At 50.2% G+C, this 11025-nt stretch overlaps 1 protein-coding gene across 3 annotated transcripts in view; it reads left to right on the plus strand.

The window, feature by feature from the left end:
• The window catches only part of ARHGEF37 (Rho guanine nucleotide exchange factor 37), an 84121-nt gene extending 74147 nt beyond the window's left edge, over window positions 1-9974 (plus strand). For all 3 annotated transcript variants that reach the window (XM_055112777.2, XM_034960760.4, XM_034960761.3), the window contains 3 exons: window positions 2071-2266; window positions 3802-3959; window positions 6989-9974. In XM_055112777.2, the coding sequence (XP_054968752.1) occupies window positions 2071-2266; window positions 3802-3959; window positions 6989-7198 (564 nt within the window). In that variant the 3' untranslated portion in view covers window positions 7199-9974. The remainder of the gene's footprint in view (window positions 1-2070; window positions 2267-3801; window positions 3960-6988) is intronic.
• Window positions 9975-11025: the final 1051 nt, after the last annotated feature.

Raw genomic sequence — 11025 nt, forward strand, 5'->3', positions numbered from 1 at the left:
TCTTCTGCCTCAGCCTCCCGAGTAGCTGGGATTACAGGCACCCACCACTACGCCTGGCTAATTTTGTATTTTTAGTAGAGAGGGGGTTTCACCATGTTGGCCAGGCTGGTCTCGAACTCCTGCCCTCTGACCTCAAGTGATCCACCCGCCTCAGCCTCCCAAAGTGTTGGAATTACAGGCGTGAGCCACCACGCCTGGCCCCAAATGCTTTTTAAAAAATGTATTTTCCTTTAAAATATAAGGAGAGGTTATCTGTTCTAGTCACTTGTAAAGTGTACCCAGGCAGTCTGTGTTTTAAAAGTAACTGAAGCAGCTGTAGGGAGAAGGGTCTCCTCAGACTGTGGCAAGACCTGGATCTGAGAAATTGAAACTGTCCCCTCACATGCAACATGTGAACTGAAGAGTCAGAAGCAGCCCTGAGATTCCCCAGAGGGAGAATGGGGCCCCAGGGACACAGAGAAACAAGAACAGGAGCCCAGCAGAACAGGACAGATAAAGGTAGCCCACACCTGGCCCAAGTGCCGCGAACATAGGAGACCTTCACAGCCTGACATCCGCCACAAGGCTGCAGGCTGACTCCTCATTGGCCCCATCTGTCCCCGCTCTTACTCTACATGGAGAGTTTTGCCCAGCAGAGACCTCACCGACTAGGGGTGTGCCGTGGGCCCCGAGACTTGGGGAGAGAGCACGGGTGCAGAGGATAAACAGCAGAGCAGCCACTTGAATGTGTCACCCCTTCCCACCCTCCCACCTCTCCACACACACACACACACACACACACACAAACCTCCTGCACATTCCTGATGTATTTGGCTGAGGGTATAGAACCCAGCACAAGTGAGGTGGTCTCCCCGGACAGGAGCAGCCCTCATGGGATCTTTACAAGCCCTCCTGGGGGGCCCTCCCAGGGGTGACGCTGTTCTCTGCATAGGGAGGGCCGGTCAGCCTTGAGAAAGAAGGCCAGCATTTGTGACACCACTGGCTCTTATACTCACATGCATATCACTGTCCTAAAAGAAATGACCACAACACCACTGTTCTCAAAGAAAACTACCTCGTCTCTACATTCCTGTTTAAGGACCTGTTTAGAAACATTGGGATCTCCTGCTTCTAAATCCTGAGACGCCATCCCCTTTGGGGCAAGGATGTGGCAGAGTCTGTGGCCAAATGTTCCTGAAGGGCATCTCTGCCTGCCTCCCCACACCCAACACCTCCCCACAAGGAGTAACCACATAGAGCATGGTGAACACACACACACACACACACACACACACACACACACGCCTCTCTCAAGACAGAGAGTAAATATATATTTAACATATTTAGTTTCTTATTGATTTTGCAAAAAGAGGACAAGCATCCCTGAGTCTCTCCTTGTTGATACTCTTCTGGAAGCAGTATCATGCAATGGAAAAACAGGAAATGCCAGGAGATTTTTGGATAAGCTGAAAGTGCCACCGAATCATTCTTTCCAGCTAGATGGCAATTTCGTCTAGGTAAAACTCTCTCCTGTATTTCTGCTACACCATTCTCAGAGTTTTCCACAGTGCCCTGTAAATGGCAGGTGCTCCATAAATGCCTGTGGACTGAAAACTCATGGAATCAAAGGTTACATGCCCTCGTTCGTGCATATGTGAAATCCGCCATGTGCTGGCCCTGGCTGGCTATTTAAGAAACCAGATGAATAAGGTCTGGTGCCCACATGAAACTCACACTCTAATGGAATTGAAAGACCTGTCCAGGGCATTCTGCTGTGGGATAACTTAGCCTGATGGTATGGGCAGAATTTAGGGCCCAATCCTAGGAGTTCAGTAACTGAGAGATTTCAGAACTTGAATTAGAATTTTAGAGAATCCCAGAAATTAGAAGTTTCTTCCAAAACGCCGTAGGCTGCTAAGAGCCAGCCATCTGCTAGTGAGGGCCCTGTTGCCCTGATCAGGGTGGGCCCTTCAGTGGCAGACTTAGGATCAGGCCCAGTACTCCTGGTTGTCAAAATGTGAGCAAATGTTGGTGCCAGCTTTGACAGGTTTATTCAAGCACTTGTGTCTGTCTGTGCTCCTCCTCTCCCAGCCGCTCCTTCCAGGGTCTGAACGCCAGGTGCAGGCTCTCCTGAGCAGGCATGGCCCTGGGAAGCTGTACCAGGTGACAAGCAACATCAGTGGGACTGGGACTCTGGACTTGACTCTGCCTCGGGGCCAAATCGTGGCCATCCTTCAAAACAAGGACACCAAAGGCAACAGCGGCCGCTGGCTGGTGGACACCGGGGGTACGTGGGCCTTTGGGAGCCCTTCTTCTCCTTCTGGGAAAACTACCCCACAGAAACCAGTGCAGAGACCCGGGCACTCTTGTGGGTCAAAGTCTGGCTGGGCATTCCAGGATGGGAGTAGGCACAGGTGACACACACAGGGCTCAGGGCACAGTCAGTTTAGAGTGACTCCGTGGGACATGAAAAGCCAACATGAGGAATTGAGGCATTCATTGCAGGGTCTATCATGAAGCACCTATGGTGTGCTGGGCGCTGAGCATATAAGACAAGGCCCCTGCCTGGAGGGCCTTGCAGACCACTGAGGTCAACAGGGCTATATGGAGAGAACTCCAGGACCACCCTGAAAGATGGAGATGGGCACGGAGATAGAATGCTTGGACCCTGGCTACACTGCCAGAAGTCTGATGTGCAGAATGAGGGGAGCGATCATCCTGCCCACTCCATACTGGTCATGGCCTTGGGAAGTGCTGCTGAGGTCTGGGTGCCCCAGTGTAACTGGGCTGAAGGGAAGTGGCACCATGAATCCAGGTGATATGGCCCAGGAGAGCATCTTCCGAAGAGGGGTGTGTGACCCACAATATGAGGGGTGCCTGAGATTATTGTCAGGGGATCCACAGACAGTTTTTCCCCCTTCAGACAGTGTATTATAATTGTTACTTAAGCATTTTAATGTGTATTAGAAAAAATATAAGTAGTCCATAATTCCATGATTATAATCATATTATTGTATATAGTACAAGATGAAGTTTTAAAAAGTGAGTCAATTAAAAAATTAAGAAAGCGGTACAAATCAGACAGAAATCATGAAACAGCACTTCCATGACTTAAGGTGGGAACAACAGAACAGGTATTAAGCAAGGCCCCCGAGGCCAAGAGGACTGGATTTGGATTCCAGCTCCACCACTTTGCTGACTGTGTGATCTCAGGGAAGTCATGGAGCCAGTCTGAGCTCGGCTGGTTGAACGTAAAATGGAGAGGATAATATCACTGGCTGCCCTCAAGAGGTGATGTGAAGACTATGTAATCAAATGCTTGCTCTGTAGTTTGGCACACCCTCAGGAAGTGATAGCCATTCATAATGACAGCAATCAGAACAGCACTGGACTATTTGCTACACATAAAGGAACTGGGGTCACATGGAGAGGAGAAAGGCAGTCTCCGCCTCCTGGGAAAGGCAGTCCTGGGGAGAGGAAGCAGCTCTTGCTCTGGGCAGACACCAGAGGGGCATGGGAGCTGGCGGCTCCATCAGATAAGCAGTTTTCATGCCAGTCCAGGGACAAACTTTTAGTCTATCATAGCTGATCAAAGGGAGTCGTCTGTCCGGTAGGGAATGAGCCCCCCACCACTGGGGTGTGTGAGCGGAAGCCAGAAACGGTGAGTGTGGGGCAGGGGGGTTCAGGGTTCCTAGATGACCTTTTGGTTCTCTTGGGTGTTGAGAAGCTGTGTTGGAAACATTTATATCCATGGATTTTCTCCCTCATTAAAAGGGACGGGAAGGTGGCCCGCAGCCTGCTAACCTTCTGCATGCTCCCTAGGACATCGTGGGTATGTGCCGGCTGGGAAACTGCAGCTGTACCATGTGGTCCCCAGTGCAGAGGAGCTCAGAAGGCAGGCGGGGCTGAACAAAGACCCCCGATGTCTAACACCGGAGCCCAGCCCAGCTCCAGTGCCCTCTATTCCCACCGTGAACCAGGTGAGTATAGGAGAGGGCTGGGGGCTTGCCTCCCATCGGCCATCCGGACTGTGGCTTGGATTTTCCTTCTCTCTCAAAGTCTATGCCCCTCCTGTCTGGTGGGGCTGCCACTCTGTGAGACCAAGGCCTTGATCAATGGCCATGCCAGTGTCCCAGCCAGGAGTGGGACCTGAAGAAGGGGGCCTCCCACCCCTACCACAGCAACCACAGAGAACTAACCCCTTGTTCCCCATCAGCAGGGCAAGTGAGATTCATTCATTCATTCATTCATTCATTCAATATTTGCCAGGCACTGTACTAGATGAGAGATACAATGATGAGCAAAACTAAATCATGGTCTTTGCTTTCCTCAAACTTCTAATCTGAGAGTAGGGAAAACAGTGATTAAGAAAATAATTTCATGACTAACTGAAGTTAAAGTTAATAGCAGAGGTAAGTACCAGAGCCCTAGGTGTGGAGAGGTCCAGGAAAGGTTTTGCTGAGAAGAATGGTGCTTTTTCTCAAACAGGAAGGGAGAGAGGGAATTAATTGGATAAAGAGGGTGTACTGGGGTGCAGATGGAAAGAGCTCTGCAGAAAAGGCCCAGTGACAGGAGAGGGCAGGAGGTATATGAGGAACCGAATGAAGCCAGTGTGGCCGGAGAAGAAAGGGGACAGACTGGAGTGTCGTGCTGCTGGAGAGGTGGGCAGGGACAGGCCAGCAGGGCCCTGTGGCCTTGACAAGGGTGTCAGTCTCAGTCTTTCTCTGAAGAGCAATGGGCAGCATGTGTATGCGTGTTCATGGCGGCATTATTCATTGCAGCCAAAAAGTAGAAACAACCCACAGGCCCATCAATATGAATGGATAAGCACAACGCGAGCTCTTTGTACAATGGAATATTATTCAGCCATAGAGACGAATGAAGCACTGGTACATGCTGCAGCATGGACAAGCCTTGAACACATGCTGCTAAGTGAACAAAGTCAGATGCAAAAGGCCACATAGGATTCCATTATGTGGATGTCCAGAATGGGCAAATCCGTAGAGATAGAAGGTGGATGAGTGGCAGGGGCTGGGGGTGGGAGGTGGGGAATGGGGACTGCTAACTGGTGTGAAGTTTCTTTTTGGGGGTGATGAAAATGTTCTGGAATTAGATAGTGGGGATAGTTGCATGTGTCTGCAAATATACTAAAAACCTCTGAATTGTACACTTTAAAAGGGTGAGTATTATAGAATGTGAATTATATCTGAAAAGTAAAGTGTTTGGAAGCCATTAAGGGATTTGGCTTTGCAGGGATGGAGTCCATGAGCGGGGAAGAAGTTCAGTGGCATGCTGGAAGGATGGGATGAGACAGTAAAGCTGGGCTGCATGTATTGTGAACCTCCCTCAATGGAGGCAGCTCTCACAATGATCAGCAGTTGAGGGTGGCAGGGGGTGTACCACAGGGGAAGCAGGAGCAACAGAAAGGATCTGGACAGACTCGGATGCCTCGGGCCAGGGTGGCTGGAGGAGCCTGCCGCAGGCTGTGAGTGCTGCATAGGTGTCTGGGAACCCTCTGCTCTAGCGCTTGTGCCACACCCACTGGGAAGGCTGTCAGGCCAGCATCCTTCAGCAGTAGCCAGAATTAAAGCACCAGGGGCTACAAAGCACCCACTAGAGCCCCACGGGAGGGCCTGACCACTCAGCTCAGCCTCTGCCCCGGTGCCTCTGGGGACAGGAATGAGGTTACCCCCGCCGCCCAGCTCCAGTCAATGGGGGTGGTGTCTCAGGGACTCCCCATCCAGGGGCTCATTTGGGTGAGCTCAGCTGTCTATCTGCCCAAGCATATCAGCTGCTTCCTCTGGGACTCTGCAGGACTTGCCCGGGATCATCCCAGCCCTTCCATGGTGCTTAATGTTCCTGAGGCCTGACCATCAGTAATGACAGTAATGGTAAAACAAACAAACAAAAAACCTAAGCAGCCTGCATTTATTGAGCCCTTGCTATGTACGTATCAGGCACTGTGTAAAACCCTACACATGTATTCCTTCATGAAATTCTCTCAATGACCTGAAGGGGATGGGACCATTCCCTTCATTTTGCAGGTGGTAAAACAGGCTCAGAGAGGTTAAATATTAGCCTAATACATGCCCTCCTTGCCAATTGTTTTCTCTAGTTCAATTTTTCTTTCTTTCTTTCTTTCTTTCTTTCTTTCTTTGTTTCTTTCTTTCTTTCTTCCTTCCTTCTTTCCTTCCTTCCTTCCTTTTTTCTTTTTTTTTTTTCGGGGTCTGGCTCTATGGCCCAGGCTGGAGTGCAGTGCCATGATCTCGGCTTACTGCAGCCTTACCTCCCGGGCTCAATTAATTCTCCCACCTCAGCCTCCTGAGTAGCTGGGATTACAGGTGTGCGCCACCATGCCTGGCTAATTTTTGTATTTTTAGTAGAGGCAGGGTTTCACCATGTTGGCCAGGCTGGTCTTGAACTCCTGATCTCAGGTGATCTGCCCTCCTCTACCTCCCAAAGTGCTGGGATTATAGGCGTGAGCCACCACACCTGGCCCAGTTCTATACTTTTCTGTAAAAAGTAAACAAATTGCCCAAATCCTTGTCTCCACTTTCAGCTGGGAAACTGGCCTGGGCAGCTCAAACCATTAGATCTGGAGAAGGAGAGGGTGCTGAGTCTGCTCAGTGATGTGGCAGTAGTGGATCAAAAATATCTGTTTGGAGGTCAGACAGGCCTAGATTCACTGCTGTGCAATTTTGAGTAAGTTCCTTGACTTCTCTGATCCTCATTTTTCTTATCTGAAAAATGCAGCAAATAGAATGATAGAATTATTGTGAGAACCCAAACCCAGTAGAGTGTTAGGACAGTGCCAGTCACATAGTACGGGCTGTGGTACTAGCAGATGCAGTCATTGCCTTTAGTACAAAAGATGTACTTGGGAGGTGACGAGCATCCAGCAATGGGGACGAGAGCCAGGTGGATGGGAACAGGATAAACAGCCTCTCTGGATCCAGTCTGTCTACCTTCTCACCCTGACCATTTCTGTGTCACTCCCCATGTGTTTCAGGTCATAGCCGCGTACCCTTTTGTGGCCAGAAGCAGCCATGAAGTGAGCCTGCAGGCAGGGCAGCCTGTGACCATCCTGGAGGCCCAGGACAAGAAGGGGAACCCCGAGTGGAGCCTGGTGGAAGTGAATGGACAGAGGGGTTATGTGCCTTCTGGCTTCTTGGCCAGGGCTCGGAGCCCAGTTCTGTGGGGCTGGAGTGTGCCCTCTTAGGGTACCCTCTTTGGAGCCTACATTGCCAAATGATGGGGGAGGCTTAGAGGCTCTGACCCTGGAGGGAAAAGAAGCAAAGGAAAGGTGGAGGTGGAAGGGAAGACCAGGCCAGAGTGGGTGAAGCACACTCAGGAGGCAGCCAGAAGACATGGGCGGGCCTCGCAGAGTGCTTGGTGTGGTGGGGGCACAGGAGGCTCCAGCCAGGACTGCTCATTATGTCTGCATAAAGAACTCATTCCGACCTGGGGTCACAATGCACTTGAACAGCAGGTCACAGCTGATTGGCCAGGACTCTCCATAGGTTATGGCCAGTCTTAGCTGTGCCTGCATCCGGGCCTGCCTGTGGGTGTGGGTCACACGGGATAATGTTACCTGCGTGCTGTGTGGTTGCAGGAAGCGGGTTCTGGAGGAGTCCAGAACTGCCTGGTCAGACAGTTCACTTCCTACACATGGTATCAGGAGACATCATAACCAATGAGTCAGCTTTTATTTCTCTATGCTGGAAGCTGAGTTTATCTTGGCCAGTGACCCACTGGGAGCCCTCTCAAGTGGGGAAGCCGTGGATTTATCGGTGTAGCAGAGAGGTTCCCAAGACTCTTGACTGGTCCTGGGAGTGGGTGTGACCAAGTCATAGTTCTGGAATGTGTGTAGGCAAATTCAGAGGCTGTTCCAGGGAAGAGGGGATTTTGATACTGTGTTAGGTGGGGTGTGTGAGGCTGTTGGCAGCAGGTGAACAGCTACTGCTGTGTTCTCTGGACTAGGGAACAAAGGGGTATGCAAATCATAGAGGAAACTCTGGGAAGGCGGTGATAAGGCCTGGTGGGTGGGGAGGCTAGGGAATGGCTTGCTTTCCTGTTTCTGGTTAGAAGGGGAGCCAGGGGGAACCCCCAGTGGTTTCAGGTGGCCCCTGAGGTCCTGGAGGCAGCCGTGGATGTGATGCAATTGGCTGTGGGACCTTAGATGTAGGACACAACTTCAGTGTTCCCATCCAGAAAGACCTCACTCACAGGGTTGTGCTGAGAATGACGTGGGGCTAAGCATGCAGAGCTCCCTGTAAACTGTGAAGTGTGATACAAATGTAAATGACAGCAGTGATCTCGGGGTGGCCCCCCGCATGCTGCCCTCCCCCACGCCCATGCCTGTGGCAGCAAACCTTGTTCATCAGTATAGCTTTCTTTCCTGTAACCCAGGATCTACCTTGGGGGGCTTCTCAGTACTGCATTCTATGTAGCCAGCCTCTTTAACTTGGTAAGTGAGCCACCCCATTCTAGAACCTGGAAATTGGAGCCCCTCAAAAACAGTTCCTGTTCAAGGAGGACTGACCTGTGGGGCAATGTTGGGTGCAGTGCAGTCCCTGCTTGGGGTGGTCATGTCTAGGCTGTTGCTCTGGGCAAAGATAAGTTGCAAGATTCACAGAAATGGGAAAATGTGACCAAGTGTGATCTTAACAACTGACAAAGTTTGTAACCAACCCAAGTTAGAATGTGTGTCAAACAGGAGGTAGTTTAGATATGTTTCCAAGAACATGTCTGTGTTATAACCATAGTGCCTAAGCAGTGAGCTCTGGTTTTTGAAGGGCTTTTAAGAAATATATACATGTCTGTGTCAGTCTATAACTTGCCTCCTCTGGGCCTGTTAAAGCATGAAGACTGCATGACACAAGAGAAACGCAAGCCCTACGGTTCCTTTCTCAGCAGCAAATTCACTTGAGAGGATGCTCTTGACTCATTCTCTCTGCTCTTTCCTGCTCAGATTTCTGATAAAAATAGAGAGCATAGGGGAACAGATAACGAAATAGGAAACCCACTCGTGGGTTCCACAGATACCTACCGAGGGCCTACTGTGTGCTAGAATTGTAGCTCAGGAGTTCTCAGTGTAGCTGCTCACTGAAGTTACCATGGCAGGTTTCAACTGGCAGAATCCAGGCTCCGTCCCACCCAGAGATTCTGATGAAATTGGTTTAGGGTGTGGCTCGGGCCTCAGGAATTCAGAAAGCTTCCCAGGTGCTTCCAATGTGCAGCCAGGGTTAGGGACCTCTACCCTAGACACAAAGTATTGGACAGATAGACCTGGTGCCAGAGATGGCCATGAGCTGTAAGCTAGGACGTGCCCCACCTGAGCTCTGCACTAGCTAGTTCAAACAGGCGCTTTAGAGGCAGTGTGAAAGGGGACAGCCTGTTCTGCCAGGTCTCAGAATGTATATTTATTAAGTGCCATTAAAAGGGACCTGAACAAAATTGGATGTCTTGTAGGCATAAGGGAGGAAAATAAAATATACTTGGAACCAAGTCTATGTCATGAAGGGAAAATAAAAATGTATTCAGTAGCACGTGGGTTATGGTTTCTCATAGACCAGGGGATAAGATTAAAAGTCACTGAAGAGTGAGAAAATGCATATTGAGAAGATGAGAATGGCCTGTATTTTCTCCAGGGGAATCTGTGTAATGTGCCTTTTCCCTCTCCAAATGCCTAGAACCATGGCACTGTGTCTTATTTATTTCACTGTTGGGCTGTCTCATACTAAACTTGCAAAGATATTTGCCTATGAACTGAACAAGACTTCCAGGAGTTGAAGTCTGGTTCACAAGGGTACCCCTTGCCTCCTGTGATGGAGTGAGAACTCTTAAACCCCTCAGGCCCCAACTCAGTTGTGGAGATGAGGACAAGATTAGAATATCAAAAGAAAGATGAATGAATTCTTGGTTAATATGACGAACCCCAGCTCAACGAGTAACTGATGTGAACTGCCGGGAATAAAGGACTTCAAAGATGGAAAGTCTCTGGAATTTGTGTGACTCTAAACATTGGGTAGCCAGATGCCCCGCTGTGCCATTTGTTTGCTAGACACTTGCTGTATATAAAAATAATATCTTGTTTGCTCAGGTGTCCATTTAATGGACACCCTTCACGCCTCAGGGAGCTGGCCTGAGCTGCTAGGGGATACAGAAAGAAATCAGACAGATGAGGCCCGGTCTTCCAGATCCCAGTCTCTAAGGCAGGCAGATGAGGCACCCATCAATTACGTGCTGTGTAAGTGTCAGGATGAAGTAATGGCAGGTGCCACGCAAGCCAGGGAAGAGGCCTACCTCTGTCTCAGACTTGGCGGCCAAGGAAGGCTTCCTGGAAGAGGTGATATCCAAGCTGAGGCCCAGTGGGTGGTTAGGTGAAGATGGCAGAGAGAGAACATTTGGAGGCCCAAAAGTGCAGCAAACATGGAAAGGAGCCTTGGATTTTATTCTGAGGGCAGTGGGGGAGGCATGAAAGGGTTTGAAACAGAGGAGTGATGTGCTCAGGGTTGTACTTTGGGAAGATCACTAGGCTCTGACTGTGTGCCTGTTGCGCCCACAGGCAACTGCATGCTCCTTGAGGCTGAGAACTTCTGATTCATCCCAGAATCTCCCTAAGCCTTTGTCATGTGCCTCAAGTACTAGATGTTCAATACATATTGCTTAGTAAGCATCCCAGAGAGGATAGGAACACCAAAGCCTTGCCTTCAAGGACTCTCCTGGCCGACTGGAGAGTCAGACATCAAGCAGTTATCTGGCCCTACAGGAAAAGATGCCCTCAGCCCCAGAGGGGTGCTATGGACCAGGCATATGGGTGCTCAGACAAGGGAGAGATTTGGGAAGGCTGAGGTGGCCAGGGGCAGTTTCCTGAGGAAGGTGGTGCAGGTGCTGGGCCTTGTGGGATACGTAAGATTAGAGAGAGCAATCTGGCTGGGTGTGGTGGCTCACACCTGTAATCCCAGCACTTTGGGAGGGCAAGGCAGATGGATCACTTGAGGTCAGGAGTTCAAGACCATCCTGGCCAACATGGTGAAATCCTGT

Source organism: Pan paniscus, chromosome 4 (assembly GCF_029289425.2).
Source record: "Pan paniscus chromosome 4, NHGRI_mPanPan1-v2.0_pri, whole genome shotgun sequence".
NCBI lineage: Eukaryota > Metazoa > Chordata > Mammalia > Primates > Hominidae > Pan > Pan paniscus.